At 36.8% G+C, this 19,857-nt stretch overlaps 1 protein-coding gene across 2 annotated transcripts; it reads right to left on the reverse strand.

Annotated features, from left to right (window-relative positions):
* Window positions 1-320: 320 nt before the first annotated feature.
* Window positions 321-7,487, reverse strand: SRS2 (P-loop containing nucleoside triphosphate hydrolases superfamily protein). Of its 2 annotated transcripts, none has more exons than XM_079074555.1 (28): window positions 7,184-7,487; window positions 6,227-7,055; window positions 6,088-6,129; window positions 5,842-6,005; window positions 5,561-5,765; window positions 5,423-5,479; window positions 5,234-5,339; window positions 5,014-5,147; window positions 4,845-4,919; window positions 4,586-4,711; window positions 4,371-4,496; window positions 4,210-4,293; window positions 4,027-4,140; window positions 3,832-3,932; window positions 3,666-3,732; window positions 3,519-3,569; window positions 3,350-3,424; window positions 3,057-3,263; window positions 2,941-2,979; window positions 2,776-2,847; window positions 2,611-2,697; window positions 2,475-2,531; window positions 2,215-2,405; window positions 2,032-2,125; window positions 1,201-1,251; window positions 1,043-1,105; window positions 600-722; window positions 321-505 (listed from the first exon to the last, which is right to left on the reverse strand). In XM_079074555.1, the coding sequence occupies exons 1-28, from the start codon at window positions 7,324-7,326 to the stop codon at window positions 416-418; spliced, it is 3,573 nt and encodes a 1,190-aa protein (XP_078930681.1). In that variant the 5' UTR covers window positions 7,327-7,487; the 3' UTR covers window positions 321-415. The 2 variants fall into 2 exon arrangements, with proteins under 2 accessions (XP_078930681.1, XP_078930680.1); XM_079074554.1 differs by having other exon boundaries at window positions 3,350-3,427.
* Window positions 7,488-19,857: the final 12,370 nt, after the last annotated feature.

Below are 19,857 nucleotides of genomic sequence, written 5' to 3' on the forward strand. Positions count from 1 at the left end.
AATCGGTTCTGATAAGTTTTACTAGCTTTAACGAGACTCGAAACAGTAACAATGTGTTATGTGGGCCCGTGATTGATAGCACAGTGCTTCGGTTTTCTGATGGATTACATTCAAAAGCAAATAAACATTGGTGGCTTTTAGCTTTGTTTTGGCAATTACATTTCTTATTCTCGTGTAAAGTTCACTTGTAAAATTTATTCTTTCATTTTCGATCATTATATAAGAATTTCGCATTTAATTGTTGTTACAATTTCTATAATCTAACATGTAAAACAAAACTTTGCGTAAACTACATTTTTTTACATGCAATTTGCATAAAATCAAACGAAAATCACCTTAATTCATTCAACCCAACAACACTTATAAAATTATACCATAATAAAGTAACATGCTTCAATGACTTGTACAAATCATGCTACAATGACTTGTACTGTTCAATTAAACGCGATGCATGGAGACGCGAAGTTGGGACTGTTGTGCATCCTAAACTCTGTAGGTATGCAATCTGTCAACATATTGTAAAACAAAAAAACCAAAAAAAAGGGATCAGTTCTTTTTAACTTAATACAAAAAGAACAACTTAATGGAGAAATAGTCACCTGCTTAGATGTAGGTTCAGATGTATCCATTGCGGTTTCAATCCTTAACTTTTGAAAATGTTCTTGTTTTTCCCTTGTAATATATGCACGCTTGTCTGCAGGAATTTCTAGCCATTGTAGAACCTGATGATTAAGAGGAACAAAACTCATATTAATAATAAATTGAGATAATTACATTTTTGGTCCTTGAGTACAGCTGATTTTTTCAATTGGATCCAAAAAGTTTTCTACTGCAATTTTGGTCATTATTATTTGAGGTTCTTGTAACATTTTTGGTCTTAATACACCAGGACCTAAAATGTTATAAAAACCTCACATATGGACCAAAATCGAAAAAATCAAGTATACTTGAGGACCAAAAATGTAACATACTTTAATAATTTTAATATGAAATATAGTGAATATGAATATGAATATGATCGAATAATGATATTAAAACCTACATTTTCAGCATACTGGAATGCTTCAGTGGTCTTCAAGCATGACTTCAGTGACCGAAGAACATCCTAGTAAATTAACATGCAAAAGAAATAAATTTTACAATTAAAATTTAGTTCCATAGTTTAGAAATATATGTTATTTTTCAAAAGAGAAGTGTCACCTTTTGTGCAGATTTCTTTGCACTAAGTCGTTCATCAATGACAAAGGCAACCTATCAATTACAAGAAACCAAAGAATTAGACTCTAGCCATGGCATCATAATCAGAAGAGTAAATTACAAGAAATGGTCCTTGTGCTTTACCAAAAATCCCAGGTTTGGTCCATTTTATGAAACTTTACAAATATCATCCCTAAGTTTGATTTTTGTTGCAGTACTGGTCCCCAACAAATGTGAAACGACTTTTTGTGCTATTATGTAATTTCTTGTACCTTTTAATACGTATTAATTAAAGTTCCGACTAAATTACATTTTGGTCCATGAGTATATTTGACTTCAACATTGCTCCCAAAAACTCTCTTGCAACTTTTGTCCTTATTTGAGGTTTTTGTTATGTTTTTTGTCCTTGTTTCAAGGAAATGACTATTTTTGGGACCAAAGATACAAAAATCAGCTATACTCAGCGACCAAAAATGTTACAAAAACTTCAAATAACAACCAAAAGTGCAAAACAACCCTTTTTGGAACCGAAACCTCAAAAATTAGATAAACTTGGGGACCAAAAATGTAATTTACTCTTTTAAAGTTATAAACAAGTAATGAAAAAAAGTAAAAGAAATTACATAAGAGCACAAAAGTCATTTCACATTCAATACCACCACAAAATCAAACTTAGGGTCGACATTGGTAAAATGTCAATAAATGGACCAAACTTGCAATTTTGAGTAAAGCACAAGGACCATTCTTGTACTTTACTAAAATCAAACTTAAATATGAAAACTGTTAAAAGATGTTAGGGTAAAATGGTAAAAATATACAGAAAAAGAAAGTAACCTTGTTAAGCAACCTCTTTGGTTGCTTGAATGCTGCTTTTTTGGCCCATTGATGGAATAAATGCGAAACATATCCCCGTTCTTCACTGCTGAATCTGTTTGATCGATAAAACATATAAATCAAATTTTGTTAATTTCAACACTTTAATACTGAAAGTAATAAATAAAAATAACACATTCTGACCTTTTTAAGAAATCATTGCCATTGCATGGAAATATTATTTCACTTGACTCTTTGGAATCTTGATCAAATAAATTACTGTTTGTTTCATCAGTCTCGGGTTTTACTTTTACCAGATCATCGGTAAAACCAGAGTTTTTATTTGGAATATTCTCCTGCTTCTTCCCTTGTAAATAAACAGAACTAGACTCGTCCTATAAAAAAAAGTCAAAGTCAGATTGACTTTTATTATGATGTAAAATTAAACGTGTAGTTATACACACCTGAATTTCAAGAAGATGGGTTGGAATTTCTTTGAGGAAACGTGAAGGTTGAAGAATCTGAAAGAAAAATACAAAAAATTATAAATATATGTAAAGAATGAATAAATAATATTTGTTAATTGTTATACTAACTAACCTGCCAATTTGAATCCATAGTGACATAAAGAATAAAAAGTTTCTTTCTTGCACGAGTTAATGCCACATATAGTAAACGTCTTTCCTCCTATCATTTATTCAAAGAAGATAAATACAAATTTAACCCCTGATGTAACATGTAAAAAAAAATTAATATCAAACTTACCTCAAGGGATGCACATTTATCTATCGTGACACCGTTATATTCATGCAAAAGGGGTATTTCAGATTCATTTGCCTGAAATATTTATTGATCCATCAGAAGTTAAAAAGTTTTTATTATAAAAATAAAAATCCACAAAAGTAGTTTATTTAAAAAATTACAGTGTACCTTTACTATGAAGACAATGTCCCACTCCAATCCTTTTGACTGCAAGTAATAATCAGATAATAAAATTAAATAATTGAATATATTTATTTATTTCAAATTATGATTTATACATATACCTGATGAATGGTAGTAAGAGTAACAGCATGATCATTATCATGTCGCCTCACACGAAAATTTTCTGTTTCTCTTTCAGATATAAAATCTATAAAAGATTTAAGTACATTTACACACCCTTTTTCTTTTTCTTCTTTATCTTTTTCATCTATATCAAAGTTGTATGATTTTAAAAACTCAGAGACATCATCTAGTAAATATTGGAGAACCTGTATAAACAGTAAAAAATATTTTTGTTATCAAGTTAATTTTTTATATAAATATATGTTTATGTAGTGAAAAAGAGTTCACTTACTGATCTAAGATCATGCTCTTCATTTAGCAACTTCCCTCCATCAACATCAAGAACAGCTCGTTGCTCAAGAACATACTTCTGTAAAAAATATATATATATATATATAAAATAATATTACTATATGCAATTAATTAACATTTAACAATATTTAAAAAGATGATACATATACCTGAGGTATCAAGTTGGCTACTGATGTGATGACAGCTGAAATGGATTGTTCCTGTAAATGTAATCATAATTTTTTTATCTTGAGAGATATAAAGTTTATAGGTTTGGTAAAAATTAAATAATTTCTTTTTACAATAACAAAATTTACCCTGTGAACAAGCTTTGAAATCATGTCTAAAGTAACCAACACCTTTCGTCCTTGAGTGAGGTGACTCCTAAAATGAAAGATGGAATTAAATTAATTAAGTAAAATGTTAATAAAAATTACTTCATAATCACAAGCATATAACTTTTTAAATTTTAATGCAACAAACCTTTTGAAGACACCAGAAATCTTTGCACTAAATATATCAGAAGCAGCAGATATGAAGCTGCATTTTCTTACAGTTGAAACTTTATTAATATGATCAATCACCTGCAAAGAGGAAAATGAAGAATTTTTTATTATTTATAAACTCATGATGACATCAGCATAATGCTACTAAAATTTATTATTTATAGTTTTATACCTTCTTTTTTTCATCTTTTTCAAGAGGCAACAGGGCCTTAAATACTCGCCTATATGACCCATCATCACATGCCACCAATGTTGTTCTAAGCATAGATATAATAGCCCTCACCACCTGTCAATTTTCCATCAGTAACTAAAGGGTAAAACGGTAAATGTATTTAAATTGGATATAGGAGTTGACCTTTTTTCTGTAAAAAGCAACTCCATGAACATTGAATGGAATTTTTCTTTCACGAAAAGCTGTTTGGAACATTTTACCTGAAACCTGTTACATAGAATGTAACTTATAACAAAATAAAAAGATAAAAGATTTTATTTTGAAAGTATGGTTGACTAGTTGACCTGTCTCCTGTAAAGAACAGCTATCTCTCCAAAAGTGCCTTTGACAGATGAAGAAGTGAGTTCTAATATTTTGTCAACAACAAATGAACATTGTGCATCCTCATTACAACATTCTTTAACAGTAATCTGAGTGAATAATCTTGTAATCAAAATACATATATATAATATATTTCATGCACAATTTATAAAAATGTATTTTAAAACAAGTTAGTTACCTTAGAACCAGAAGAATTATCAGTCAACACCTTATTTAACTGACATCTTTTTGAATTATTTTGTATAAGAAATGATGCAGCATCAACTATACAACGGGTAGAACGGTAATTCTTATTTAATCTGACCTGAAACAAAGCCATGTAAAGAACAACAAGAGGTGTTTTTTTAGAAAAATACAAGGGTAAAGTGTAACAAAGAGCATCATATTTGCACAAAAAAACAATAAGGATTATGTAAGTGTTAGTCAAAGTGTCAAACCTCCTTGTGAGGTTGAAAATCTTTGCGAAATGACTTGAATCCGCTTACATTAGCACCATTGAAACTGAAGATTGACTGCATCATGATTTATAAATCATAAACTCAATGTATTATTATTATTATTATTATTATTATTATTTATAGAATCTAGAAAGGTTTATATACTTACCTGATCTTCATCTCCAACAATAGTTATGCGTTTATGTGATGCAAGAAGTTTTAATAAATCATATTGCATACTACTTGTGTCTTGAAACTCATCTACTACAATAGCTTGCCATGATTCTTGACATTCCTTGAAAACTTCAAGTGATATAATTATATAAAACCAATAAATGTCAAAAAATGAGAAGCTTAACTTTAATAAAAAACAAATATATGAGTCTAACCTTCAGGGAAATCAGTAAGCAGCTTGACAGAGTAGATAATTAAGTCATGATAATCCAAAGCATTACATGATTGTAATATTTCCTCATATTTTGTAAGAATTGCAGCCTGATTTAGATTCTCATATCAGAATAATAGTTCAGAAGCTAATAAATTAAGAAACTAGAATATCCAATTCCAAGTCATCTTACTCCAATTGCATTTCCTGATTTTTTACAATCTTCATAACTTTTCCCTGAAGCTTTAGCCTGAAAAAAGAACATTGTTTAAGGCTCACAGATGATTCGTGTGTCAAAAAAAGAAAACTTGAATGGCATAAGTTGACTTACTTGAGCCACAAATTTCATCCACTTCTTCGATTTTTCTCTGAAGTCTTCAGGGCAGGTTTTAGTGACATTAGACTCCTCACAAATTTTGTCATCAGAATCTGAAATCTGTATTTTATTTCCACTCTCTGAGAGACGAACAGCTTCAATGACTGCTTTTCTTTGTTGTCCCTGTCCATACACCAAAAATTCTGGTGTTCGACCTACCCTATAACATGGGCAATATAGTCATTAGTCAATATGGTTATATGAAAAATAAATGAGAAAGATTTACTTTTACATACTTGTCAGCATGTAATCGACACAGTTGCAATGAGAATGAATGGAAGGTGCTGATCATGAGTTCTTTTGCTGTTGTCTTTCCAGCCACTGCTCCAATCCTGTCCCTCATTTCTGAAGCAGCTGCTGTGGTGAATGTCATAGCCAATATGTTGGATGCTTCAAACCCCTAAATTTGGTTTTTTGGTCAAAACAATTACATAAGTAAAACTTGTAGCTATCAATCACAATGAGAAAAGAAAAGTTAGTACCTTGTGAAGAAGCATTAAAACACGCCCAACCATGGTGGATGTCTGACATTAGAAAGGAATCAGAGAATATGAGAGAATTAAGAAAGGTTTAAACAAGAGGAAGAGAGTGGTAAGTAGTGAAAGAGTTGAGAAATACAACCTTACCACTTCCGGGACCCGCAACAATCATTAAAGGTATTGAAATGTCACTGGAGGCTGCTTCACGTTGCTTATCATTTAAAGACTGCATATATTTTGCATACTCTGTAGGCATGCCTTTGATTATCAAAGCCTCAGAATTTTCCTCCAAGATATTATCAGTTTGGAAGTTCTCTAACCCAACAGGACTCAAATTGGATTTAAGTTCGCAGTTGTTCTTTTCAGCATGTGCTTTCTTCAACTGAATGTCACAGCTAGACTCCTCGGTTACTATCCTGGACTTTGTCTCAGACTCACATAACTCATCGATTTCAGCAAGAATGGAATCATCAAAATCTTCATAAAAAATAGTGGGCATTATTGTGGAGAACTCTTGAAGACTATAACATGTCTGTTGCCTCACTGGAGTTACGGATGAAGTTGCATTACAATCTACAGGTCTGATTGGAGTTTTGAATGAATCCAAACTTAGTTTATCATCGTTTGGGGTATGAGAGCTATGGATTCCCTTGACACATGAACTACCATTATCACGTATTTGTCTAACTGGAGTTTGAAATGAAGTTTCACTATAATTTATTTGTCTGATTGGAGTTTGAAATGAAGTGTGAGCTTTTTCATTCTCGTCTGGCAAAACCCTCGTGCTGACAAACAAACCATCGCTTTTACCAACAGAAGGCACCTTGAAACGTGAACTGCTGAGACACCCGCTCTGATTTAACTTAAGATCCCTAACTGGAGTGGGAGTGTTCACTGAAATGTCTGCAAGAGGCAGTCTATTGACACTGCTAACAACCGGTGGAGTTTCAACCCCCTTCACAACCCCGATTCTACAGAACAAATAAAACAGAAACTGTAAACAAACTTCACCTAATATACAATCGGGAAAAAAACTGCAAAAATCAATATTATTTTTGATGTTAAATCAAATCCTAGAAGAATGGATTAAAGGTTTTACTTTCGAGGAAAAGAACTGGAGGCCATGGAGGCATCTCGGGGGCGTTTGCGATCAAGAAGAGCCTTCGCAGCTCTGAAATTTGCGGAAATTCGAGCCTTTTGTTCATCTGATAGTTGTCCTACACCGATATTTTCTTTGTTCATCGTCTTGGGAGTTCAGATAGGATCCAAATGCGAGCTCCGTGAAGACGTTTTAGGGAAAAATTGATCTGATTTATGAATCGATCATCTAAACCTAGTGGACACTGAGTAGAAGTAGAACGGCGTAAGTGGAGGTTTGTGCCCCGTTGCGGTGGTTCCCTCCTTTGTTGTTGCGTTCAAACTTCAAAGTTCAAACATGTCCTTTTTGTTGGGGGCTTCGGGTCGAGATTCAGTTCGGGTAGACCCGTTTAAAGACGATGATTTATTTTTATTTTTTTATTTTATTTATTTTGTCAAAAAGTTAGGAGTAAATTACATAAGTATGGTGCCGTGTGGTGTAGTAAAAATTATAAGAAAATTGAGTAATGTAACCTTATAAAGGACTTTTTATTGACATAAATGATTATATTTTTTTTTAAATAACCATATTCTCTGAAACATCTTGTTGCGGAGAGCTCTCCGGAATTCTCGAGTACGGTTCCGGAATACAGTTTCCTAGCTTTTTTTTTTACGTGTAACATGTGGTTTTTCTTTTATCGTAAGTTTTCGTTTTATATAATGTATAAGTTTTGCTTTTATAAAATGTTTATGTTTTGTTTTTATAAATGTATACCTTTTGATTTTATCAAATATAAAAAGCAATTAAAATCAACAAACAACTCATAAAAAATAAACAAAATAAAGGATGTGTTTGTAGGTGGTATTACAAATACGATGTTTAAATTATCTTTGTCATTGTACCTCAAAAAATTTCCGTTGATTCTTTTCGATAACCCAAAGCCTATGGACCGATTTTACCCTCTATAGAAATCGATTTCCCTGTGGTCAACGCCTCAAATAACCAACACAAAAACACCCCACAATTCTCTCTGCTGTCAATCTATTGTGATACGTCTGGGGTCTTTTTCAGGGTCATCTTGAAGCTCTCAAGTAGGATTGAATTAGTTGGTTCGGTACCACATTAGTTGACTCTCACTAGCAGCTTGTGGATGCGGACTCTCAGACCTATAAACCAATCATAATTTTTCGAACAGTAGCCGCCCTTCTAATGACTATCGTATATAGTCATTGTGTCTTCAAATCCAAAGAACCCAAAAATCAATGAGCTTGTGGTATGTTGATTGGGATGTAAAGCTACAAAAAAATGTTAGAAATAATTAATTAGTATATAAATACTCAGATAATGTAATCCAAACAAAATTATACCGTATCACACTCTACCCAAGCTGGGTAAATGGATCCGTCAGCCATGTCACTCAAGTCATATGCATCGGTGTTGAAAGCTGACGACACCACCGTCCACCGAGCATCATCCGATCTATGCTCTAGCATCAATGAGATCCACATCATGACGTGTTGCCAATTAAATTTTTTTTGCAGTAAATTAAGTATTATTATTAGAAGCATAGTATGTAATAATCAAATAATTATATTACTTACAACACATGACAACCATCATCCATGACTATCCACATATAACCATGTCCAAAACTCAAGCGTAGCAAAACCGGTCAAATAATTGTGAGCACACAACAGCGAACCATCCCGTTCTTTATATACAATGTGTACGTCATGATCTACAAGATTGTCCAACGGTGCTGGTTGTTGCCGTGTAACACCTTTCCTCTTCATTTATATCCATGGCGACTTATATCATATATACATAACTTTTTGGCGTTTAGAACGCCTAAGAGGTGCTTGTGTTGGTGTTTTGTAATCATCCCGCGGAATCTTTATTACACCCGACAGGTGAATAACTGGAGAGAACTGCTCAGGGCCGACATTCAGCGGCAGTTCATGGCTGACATTTAGCGGCTTTTCGGGGCTGCTTAAGACATAATCATGCTTCCATAACTAATTGTCATTGTAGTATCCCTATACGGTTCAATAATGTATACTTGTAAATGATGCAAAAACATAACAACCATAAACGATGAAATAATTAAAAATGTACTTCCATCCCCTTCGAGGTATCAACGTCGTCTCCGGGAGTCTTATTGACAAGTTTTACAACTATGGCTAAAGTAGCCTCATGCTCTGCTAAACGCTCCTCCTGAGACCGCAACTACTCGCGACATTGATGAACCTCATTTTTCAATTGACTGACCTCGTTCTGCAAGTCACTAATAATTTAGTCATTGTCAATTTATGGGTCGGCGGGCGGCGACGGTGGTGGTGGCAGGTGAGATGGATCATCTATCTATGCCTTCTTTTCTCGATGCTCGTGGGTTGGGGAGTTTTTGGGTGATGGTGTTAGGGAAGGTGCCCTGTGAACTTCAGGGTCTGGAAAATCAGGGCGCTCAATCCACGCCGAGCTAACAACCCACCATTTAGCACACATCTCATTTTATGTCGGCTCCAACTTCGGTAAGAGTCTATTACATTGCTAACAAAATTATAAAATTTGTAAATAAACATGAATTATAAAATAAATAAATATTTAAATAATAAAGTAACCATACGTCGTCTATTAGTAAAAAAATTGTTGCAGTGAGTCTTTTGTAACGGCCTAAGTTTTGACCATGCAACATCATGTGGGATCACATTTTGTTGTCAGATACCAAATAAATTGCTCACTGGAAAAGTCTCAAGAATCCATATTTGAATGTTAGCAAACAAATATATAAAAAATAGTTAGAATGTTAGCAAACAAAAATAAATAATAAAATTTTCATTATATAGTTACCTTAAAAGCATATAAAAACCTTGTAGGGTGTAGGTCAATTTTTGAGGTTCGTTCTCTTTCAGTTCTTCTGGATGTTAAAGCTTCTCAACCTTATTGAATACAATATGTAGTTGTTTGTACAATTGATCCCAAATTATCCTTCCCTATGGATATCTGCCACATAAAAACTAGTTAACAATTTAATTTATAAAAAATATTAGTAACGATAGGTAATTTAATTAATCAGTAATTATAAAATAAATGACATTATACCTGTTCAATTCATCAAAGTTGGATAGCATGTAACGTCCGTGTTTCAGGGCTAAGCAGTAGTAGATGATGTAATAGTCTAGGTCAACTATTATAACTCCTTTTGAAGTAATAAAGATGAATTATTTGAATACTATGTGAATTATGTGTATTTGTGTGCTTATAACTTATTTATAAATGTATAATAAATAAAGACCAAAAATAAGCGTCAAAATTAAAGTGTGAAATAAGCCCGATATCTTTACATAAAGTTGTAGTGGTCGAAACAAGGATTCGGGACATATAAAGAACGCCGAAATCCGAGTTATAACGAAGAAGTTATGACCCGTCGAGGTTTTGCGACGGAACCGGCACGATACCGGGAAGCGTAAATAGTGAATTTATGATAGAGCGAGTTTTAGCCTTAGCGATCTAAACGAAAGTCGTAGAATACGTTAAACCGAGAGCGTCCATAAAAAGAACGCCCAAATCTGACTTCGTATGAGGAAGTTATGATTTTTCGAAGTTTCGGCTTAGCAGTGTACAGCCCGAAGTTCGAATATTATACCGAACGGTTTTTAGCCGACACAACCTAAACGAGAATCGAATATCTCGTTAATAGTAGCGTATCGATAAAAAGACAGACGAAAACGGACGTCGGATGAAGAAGTTATGAATTTTTAACGGACCAATCATGTCTCGGCCTGTTAAAAATATAACTTTTAAAATAAAGTCAAAATTAGCCGACGGAGTCTAAACGAAATTTGTAGAGTATGTTCCCACCTACGCGTGGATATAAAGAACGTCGAAAACGAAGCTCGTATGCGAAAGTTATGATTTTTAGAAGTTAAGTGTGCAATTTGCGAAACTGTGATGACGTGGCAAGATCCTAGCCGTTGCTTGCTGATCACGCCTCGCTTCGGATGAAGGACACGTCGCCTCGCAATTACGCCCCACGTCCGAGGATGAGTATGCCCCGCGTACCCCGGCCTTATCCTTCCGAGTCCGAGTGCGAGCCAGCTGGTGCGAGCTGGCACCCTATCCGAAGTTACGCCTCGCGTAAGCCAAGGACTACGCCCAACGTACGTCCGAGGTTGGCACCTATAAAAGGGCTGCGAAGGCTAACTCATTCTTTCTCTCACTACTTTCTCTCTCTAAAGCCCCAAACCCCCCTAAACCCTAGGAAAAACCCCTAGCACCCAAAGGAAGCCCCGAGGCTCCCGGAGTCCCGAGAAAATAGGTCTTTCGGTTCGGAAACGCTGCTCCGAGCAAAGCTCGGTTTTTAAGAAAACCCGCTGTAAGTGAGCTACGTCTACGCAATTTTTAATATAGCTTTTAAATAATTATAGTAATGTTATTAGGTCCTTAAAATAATTATTTGGTCTATTATTATGAGTTATATTGAGCCTTATTTAACGCTTATATGATAGTAATAATAGCTAGACTATTAATTAGTCGCGGTTAACGTTAAAACTAAACTCTAGTGGTATTGATACTAGGTTTTGGTCAAGGAAAAATTGTTTTGAGATAACGAAGTGCTGTTCGAGTACCAAGTCACCACCTAATCAGGTGAGTGCATAGTCCCTTTCATCTTACACATAGATATGAAGTATTTAATATAAACTACGTGCTATGTATGCATATTATCTGAATACTTGTTGTCTATGCTGATGAAAGATTTTTATACATGTTTTAAATGATTTAAATTGTATATGTATTTTATATCTACAAAAATGTTGGGGGTAAAACATGGGTAGATGTAATAAGACGATGTGTGATAAAATGATGAGAGGCGTCGATGTTGTTGGTGATCCAGTCATCGAACGGAGTATAGATGATGACCATGGACTCTTCTAGACAATCCAGTAGAACGCTAGCAGGCTCTCAACCTGTAGGTGTTTGTGAACGATGTGTTCACCGGTGTACCCCATCCCCCTCATGGTTACCTATAGGACATTTATTGTTGAGGAATCCCCTTAGCAGTAGTGTCCATCCTGATGATGATCCTTAGGCTAGGTCCCTTATGATAGGTGTTTAGGGACGTAAAGTGAGGATAACGGGAACGGGCAATCGGGTTATTGTTGGTTGATGAAATTAAATAACTTATTTATTGTGGGTTGAAAACCCTATGTGCTCACCAGGCTCCCAAGCCTGATCCACTCAGTTTCATGTATTACAGGTAGTGGCGCTCGAGCATAGATGTGATGTTTTGGATGAGGGATTACGGATATAGGCCTGTAGATATGAAATAATGTAGTAAGGCTTATATTGTACTGTTTATGCTTTTGATCTGTATCGAACATGACATCCCGAGTCTTTTAATGAAATACATTTATTTGGAAATGCTTTTGATAAATATTTATCATATTTTGTTTTGGGACAAATTCCGCAACACTTTTATTTAAAATGTTACTCTGATTTTCAAACAAGCATAAACAAAAATCGGTCTTTTCTAGCCGTAAAAATGGGGATGTCACAGTTGGTATCAGAGCATTAGTTTAAGCGAACTAGGAATTTGTAGGATTTCTAGACTTAAACTTAGAATGCTAAGCGATGATTGTGAGATGTGAGCACTAGCTTATTTAGGAAAGTATGCCTAATATGCTTTATGTGCTAAATGATTTATGCCCTATATGCTGTTATTTGTTCGGATCTATGGTCTGTTGCCGATCGGATCTGGAAACCATATGTGTTTAGGATTCTAAACGTACGACTACGATATTAGAACTAACATGTAAATGTTTCGGAGTGATAAGGATGATTTAAACGTCAATCCTAAATAAAGATATGAATTCACCTTATTCGGTGTATAGATCAAGATGGCAAGAACCCGTAGTGGAGCTGGGAATGCAAATGGGAATAGGAATCAACCCCCAGTGATACATCAAATACCTGTTGTAGTAGAAGTTGCACCCGAGCCAATCACCATGGCTGGAGTACAAGCCATGATTCGGGCTATGTTAGCGGAACAAAGGGAAGAAATGAGGCAGATGTTGAACATGGACGAACCTACCATGCCCATTGAGCAACCCGAGCTGATTCCCAAGCAATCTGAGGAAGGGAACTATAGCCGCCATGTGAGTCAAGTTGGGACTCAAGGAGAACGAAGGAATGACCCGGAGAGGGGAAACGACAAGGATGGACAGATGTATAAGAATTTCTTGGGTGCCAAGCCACCAAGTCTTTCAGGAAGCCCAAAGCCTGTTGAGATTATGGACTGGATCTCGGAAATGGAGATGGTGTTCGAAAGTTGCAGCTGTAGCGAGAAACAGAAGACCGTATTCGCAGTAAGACAACTGAAAACTGGAGTCTTGAGCTGGTGGAAGTTACTGGCAAATACAATGCCGCGAGGAGAAGCCCTAAAGATGTCATGGGATGAGTTCTTGGAACAAATGAAGGCGCAGTACTGTTCAGAAATAGATCTGATTGATCTGAACAATGAGTTCCAAAACCTGAAGAAGGGGAGAATGAGCGTTGACGACTACGCTACTGCATTCACGAAGAAGATGAAGTTGTTTCCATACCTAGTGCCAACCGAACTCTCCAAAATTGAGAAGTTCGCAAATGGACTGCCAGGCGACTTTGGCCCGACAGTCAAGATGGCGACCACTCTGAAATCAGCTGTTCGAGTAGCTAAAAATGTGGAGACCCAGCAAAAGGAAAGGGGTCTGGAGAGGGCCGAGGTTGGTGAGAAAAGGAAATTCGATGGATCTTCAAGGTCCAACAAGAAAAGTAAATTCTCGAAGTCCGGTTCGAAAGGAGGAGGAGCCGAAGCAAAGTGGTGTGACAAGTGCAAGAAGAAGCACTCCGGAAAATGCGACGGAGAAGTCACCCGCTTTAAGTGTGGAAAGACCGGGCATTATGCCAATGAATGCACCCTCACCAAGAAAGTCTGTTATGGGTGTGGCGAGGAAGGGCACATTTCGAGGGACTGCCCGAAGAAGAAGGAGGCAGGAAGACCCAACATTCCACCGAAGCTGAAGGCAAGAGCCTTCCAGATGATGCTCGAGGCTGCGAAGGAGGCAGCAGACGTCGCTTCAGGTACCTTTCTTGTAAATGGTCTGCCTGCCAATATACTGTTTGACTCCGGAGCAAACTACTCCTTTGTATCACATAAGTTTGGTGAGAAACTAGCATTGCCTGTAGAGAAACTTAATAATACCCTAATTGTAGAAGTTGTCAGTGGCAAGTTCGTACCTGTTAGTGATCGTATTAGGAACATCGTCATCGACTTAAACGAAAACGAATTCCACGAGAAGCTATTACCCATAGAGTTAAACGGCTTCGACATCGTTTTGGGAATGGATTGGCTTAGCGCCAACGATGCTGAGATTCTTTGTAGGAAGAAGATAGTAAGGGTGAACCCACCCGGAAAAGATTCATTTATGGTGTATGGGGACAAACGCCGAGTGAATTCTGGAATCATCTCCCTGATGAAAGCCAGAAAATGTTTATCCAAAGGACGTGCATCATACTTGGCATTCGTAATCGATGCTAAGAAGGAAAAGAAAGAGGTGCAGAATATACCGGTCGTGTGTGAGTATCCGGAAGTCTTTCCCGAAGATCTTCCCGGATTACCACCTGATAGACAAGTGGAGTTTCGGATAGACTTGTTACCAGGTACAACATCGATAGCAAAGGCACCTTACCGATTGGCACCGACGGAAATGAAGGAGCTCATGACGCAACTTCAGGAGTTGTTGGATAACGGTTTCATTCGACCTAGTTCATCACCCTGGGGAGCTCCGGTGCTATTCGTGAAGAAGAAAGACGAAAGCATGAGGATGTGCATAGATTATAGAGAGCTGAACAAGGCAACAGTGAAGAACAAGTATCCATTGCCGAGGATTGATGACCTATTCGATCAGCTGCAAGGTTCGAGCTACTTCTCAAAGATCGATCTTAGGTCAGGATATCATCAGCTGAAGGTGAGAGAGCAGGATATTGAGAAGACTATATTCAGAACTAGATATGGACACTACGAGTTCTTGGTTATGTCGTTTAGACTAACCAATGCTCCAGCAGCATTCATGGATTTGATGAACAGGGTTTGTAAACCATTCCTCGATAAATCCTTGATAGTGTTCATAGATGACATTCTCATCTACTCAAAAAGCCAGGAGGAGCATGGCCAGCATCTACGAGAAGTGTTGGAAGTCTTGAAGAAGGAGAAACTGTATGCAAAGTTCTCCAAGTGTGATTTTTGGATCCGAGAAGTCCAATTCTTGGGTCATGTGGTTAACCAGAAGGGGATAATGGTTGACCCAGCAAAGATCGAAGCTGTGATAAAGTGGGAACGACCAAAAAGTCCCACGGAGATTTGAAGCTTTCTAGGATTAGCCGGATACTACCGACGATTTATCCAAGGCTTTTCTTTGATAGCTGCTCCATTGACAGCTTTGACCCATAAATGAGCTACTTATACATGGAGTGAGAAACACGAAGAAGCATTCGAGAAACTAAAGAAGAAATTATGTGAAGCACCGATTCTTTCTCTACCCGATGGAGTTGAAGACTTCGCGGTCTATAGTGACGCATCTGGAATCGGGTTGGGTTGTGTTCTGACCCAAAGAGAAAAGGTGATATCATATTCCTCTCGACAATTGAAAGAGCACGAAAAGAACTACCCCACTCATGATGTGGAGTTGGCAGCGGTAGTATTCGCCTTAAAGATATGGAGGCATTACCTCTATGGCACGAAGTGCAAGCTTTTCACTGATCATAAGAGTCTCCAGTATCTCTTTAATCAGAAAGAATTGAACATGAGACAACGACGCTGGCTAGAGTTACTCAAGGACTACGACTGTGAGATACTTTACCACCCCGGTAAAGCAAATGTTGTTGCTGATGCTCTAAGTCGAAAAGTCAATCTTGAAAGAAAAAGGCCAAGAGCGTTGGGAATAGAAGTTGTCTCGACCATTGTGGAAAGTATAAAGAAAGCTCAAGAAGAAGCTACAGAGAAGAATGACCGAAAAGAAGAACGTTTGGGAAAGACGTTGGTATTCGGTACAAACCGTCAAGGACTGAAGGTATTCCAAGATCGGATTTGGGTACCTAAGACAGGTGGAGTAAGAGAACTTCTGATGGAAGAAGCGCACAAGACCATGTACTCAATTCATCCCGGCAGCACAAAAATGTATAGGGACCTAAAACCCTACTACTGGTGGCCGACGATGAAGCTCGATGTTGCAAAGTATGTGGCCGAGTGTGTAACTTGTGCAAGAGTTAAGGCACAACATCAGAAACCGTATGAGAGTTTAGAACCTTTACCTGTATCCATGGGTAAATGGGAAGACATCACCATGGATTTTGTGACTAAACTACCCAAGACGAAGAACGGTCACGACATGATTTGGGTAGTCGTGGATCGTTTCACAAAGAGTGCACACTTCATAGCTGCCAACGAAAGGTGGTCTATGGATAAGCTTGCAAATGCTTACGTGAAGGAAATTGTGAGACTTCACGGTGTTCCTCTAACGATTGTATCCGATCATAATAGTCGTTTCACGTCGAGGTTTTGGAGGAGTCTACAAGAGGATCTGGGTACGAAGTTGTGTCTGAGTACGGCTTACCATCCGCAGACTGATGGTCAGAGCGAAAGAACGATTCAAACGCTTGAAGATATGCTGAGAGCATGTACCCTCGAGTTCCAAGGTAACTGGGATGAGCACTTACCTCTAGTAGAAATTTCCTACAACAACAGTTTCCACTCGAGCATCAAGATGGCACCCTATCAAGCTTTGTACAGACAGAAGTGTCGTACGCCGTCTTGTTGGCTTGAGGCTGGAGAAAAGGAGTTTATGGGCCCCGAGATAGTCCATGAGACTGCTGAGAAGTTGAAGGTGATCAGGGAAAGGATGTTAACAGCTCAAGATCGTCAGAAGAGCTATGCTGACAAGAAAAGACGACCGATGACCTTCGAAGTTGGGGATTCAGTTTTGCTTAAAGTCTCACCATGGAAGGGACTTATAAGATTCGGAAAACGAGGAAAGTTGAGTCCAAGATTTATTGGACCGTTCAAAGTTCTTTAGAAGATTGGGAACCAAGCTTACAAGCTCGAATTACCCGAAGAACTAGATGGTATTCATAACACCTTCCATGTGTGTTATTTGAGGAAGTTCGCGGGAGAAGTTCCCGACATAATTCCGATCTCAGAGTTAAGAATGGATGAAAACAAGAGACTGATTGAAGAGCCCGAGGCAATTGTTGACCGTAAGACTAAGAAGTTACGACGCAAGATGGTCGACCTAGTGCTAGTCCGATGGAAACATTCGAATGGGACGAATCTCACCTGGGAAACAGAGAGTGACATGATGAGTCGCTATCCACATCTGTTTGCTGATTCATGATTCCGGGACGGAATCATCCTAAGGGGGAGAGAATTGTAACGCCCGTGTTTCAGGGCTAAGCAGTAGTAGATGATGTAATAGTCTAGGTCAACTATTGTAACTCTTTTTGAAGTAATAAATATGAATTATTTGAATACTATGTGAATTATGTGTATTTGTGTGCTTATAACTTATTTATAAATGTATAATAAATAAAGAACAAAAATAAGCGTCAAAATTAAAGTGTGAAATAAGCCCGATATCTTTACATAAAGTTGTAGTGGTCGAAACAAGGATTCCGGAGATATAAAGAACGCCGAAATCCGAGTTATAACGAAGAAGTTATTGTTGGATTAGTGTCTAAGTCCGTAACTATATTTGGTATGTACTTGACCCGAGTGTGCATGGTCCTTTTGGGTTGCCTTCACCAAAGCAACTTGACAAGGTAATTTGATATGAGAGAGAAGATATTATGGTTTATTAATATATTATAAGAATAATATATTAAAGGAGAAATCATATTTATTTAATTAGTATTAGTCATAAATTAATTAGGAATTAATTTGGTGACTAAAAGAGATTAATTAAATAAAGGGGTATAAACTGTCAAATGTGTGATAGTTGAGTTTTGGGCTGGGAAACCTTATGGACTAAGGGGGAACGAAATTATGATGAGGGATCATCATATTTTCGTCCAAGGGCCTCATTCCAGAAGGTTCCTTGGGCTGCTTGGTGGCTAAGCTATCTATTAGGGTTTAGACTGAAACCCTAGCACCCTACAGTATAAATAGATGCCCTATGCTTCAATTTTAGGCCACTTGATTCCAAGGGAAACCCTAGGGCCGAAATTAGCATCCTTCCCCTCTCTCTCTTAATTGCCTTCTTGCTTCAAGGTGTTTGTGAGCCATTAGATGCACTACAATTGTGGTGCATGCTTTCAAGAATTCAAGAGATCAAGGAAACTAGTTGTTATTGCAATATAACAACAAAAGTATGTCTTCTACACTTCTATATGATTTTCGAAAATTATAGAAGCATGCTAGGGTTTATTTTGTGTTCATATAGTTGTATGTCTTATAGTGAAAACATAGATCCAATTAGGGTTGCATGCACACATAGGATTGTTTGTATAAAACCTATCAGTGGTATCAGAGCCTTTGGTTTTTGTTTTCAATTTGATTTGATACATATTATGAATTTAACAAATTAGGGTTTATGGCAAGTAAACCCTAAGGCTTGGTGGTTTTCGAAAATAGGGTTAAGAAACCCTAGTTGGCGATTTTTTGTAGGGTTCTTAAAATTTTTTTTTTTTTTTTGCCTAGCCTCAAAATTTCGAAATTAGGGTTATGAAACCCTAGGGATTTCGAAAATCCCTTGCCCCCCAAGACAAGATCCCAAAATTTTAGGGATTTGGATAATGCCATCTTTGTGATTATCAACTTAATTGTTTAAACTAGATAATTGAAGATCTTGAATTATCCTTTCCATAAATTTCGAAATCTAGGGGATAAAAAGGATTAGGATAAATTAATTGTTTAATTTTATGATAATCCTTCATGATTTAATAATTTAAATTAATTGTTTAATTTTGATAATTATTAAATCAAAGATTTTTGGTGTTTAAAATTTTAAATTAAATTGTCTAATTTTCGAAAATTTTAAATGCAACAAAGACACTAGTACTTTAAAATGTTTTAAAATACACCCTTATACAATTATGATATTATAAGATTAATTATTATATATATGTATAAGAATAAGCTAGTCTTATCGCTAGTAGGCCTCATTCACGAAGCCAGTCTATAAGGTGGGTATAAGGTTGCTGCCTATAAAATGGCACTTAATGGATGTACACTCACATCTACCGCTTGCTTGACTGGTGGAGGGTCGTTAGCCGAACGGATAGGATAGGGCACTTAATTCCTCATTATAAGTATAATGGAAATATTAAAGTAACTACATTGTTTTACAAATTCCCACTCTTAGTTACTTTAGGGTAAAATGTGAAAATGATGCTATTCCATGGAATTACACTTTGTACCCCTGTCAAACGTTAGTGGAGCGTGCGTGGTTAACCAGCACACTAATTTGGGATTGACATTGGTGACAAAGGGTGGCTCGATGTCTTATCATAGATCAATGGAGCGTGCGTGGCTAACCAGCACATTGATTAGGTGATGAAGACATTGAGTGCACCATGATGATTCGCATGGTTATTCACAAACTTGTTTGCGATCCTCGGCATCCCAGTCGCAAATTTGAAGTGCATATCGAGATTTAAACATGCCATTG

The sequence above is a fragment of the Lactuca virosa genome, chromosome 9 (genome assembly GCF_052849685.1).
Source record: "Lactuca virosa cultivar CGN04683 chromosome 9, Lactuca_virosa_CGN04683_v6, whole genome shotgun sequence".
Lineage (NCBI taxonomy): Eukaryota > Viridiplantae > Streptophyta > Magnoliopsida > Asterales > Asteraceae > Lactuca > Lactuca virosa.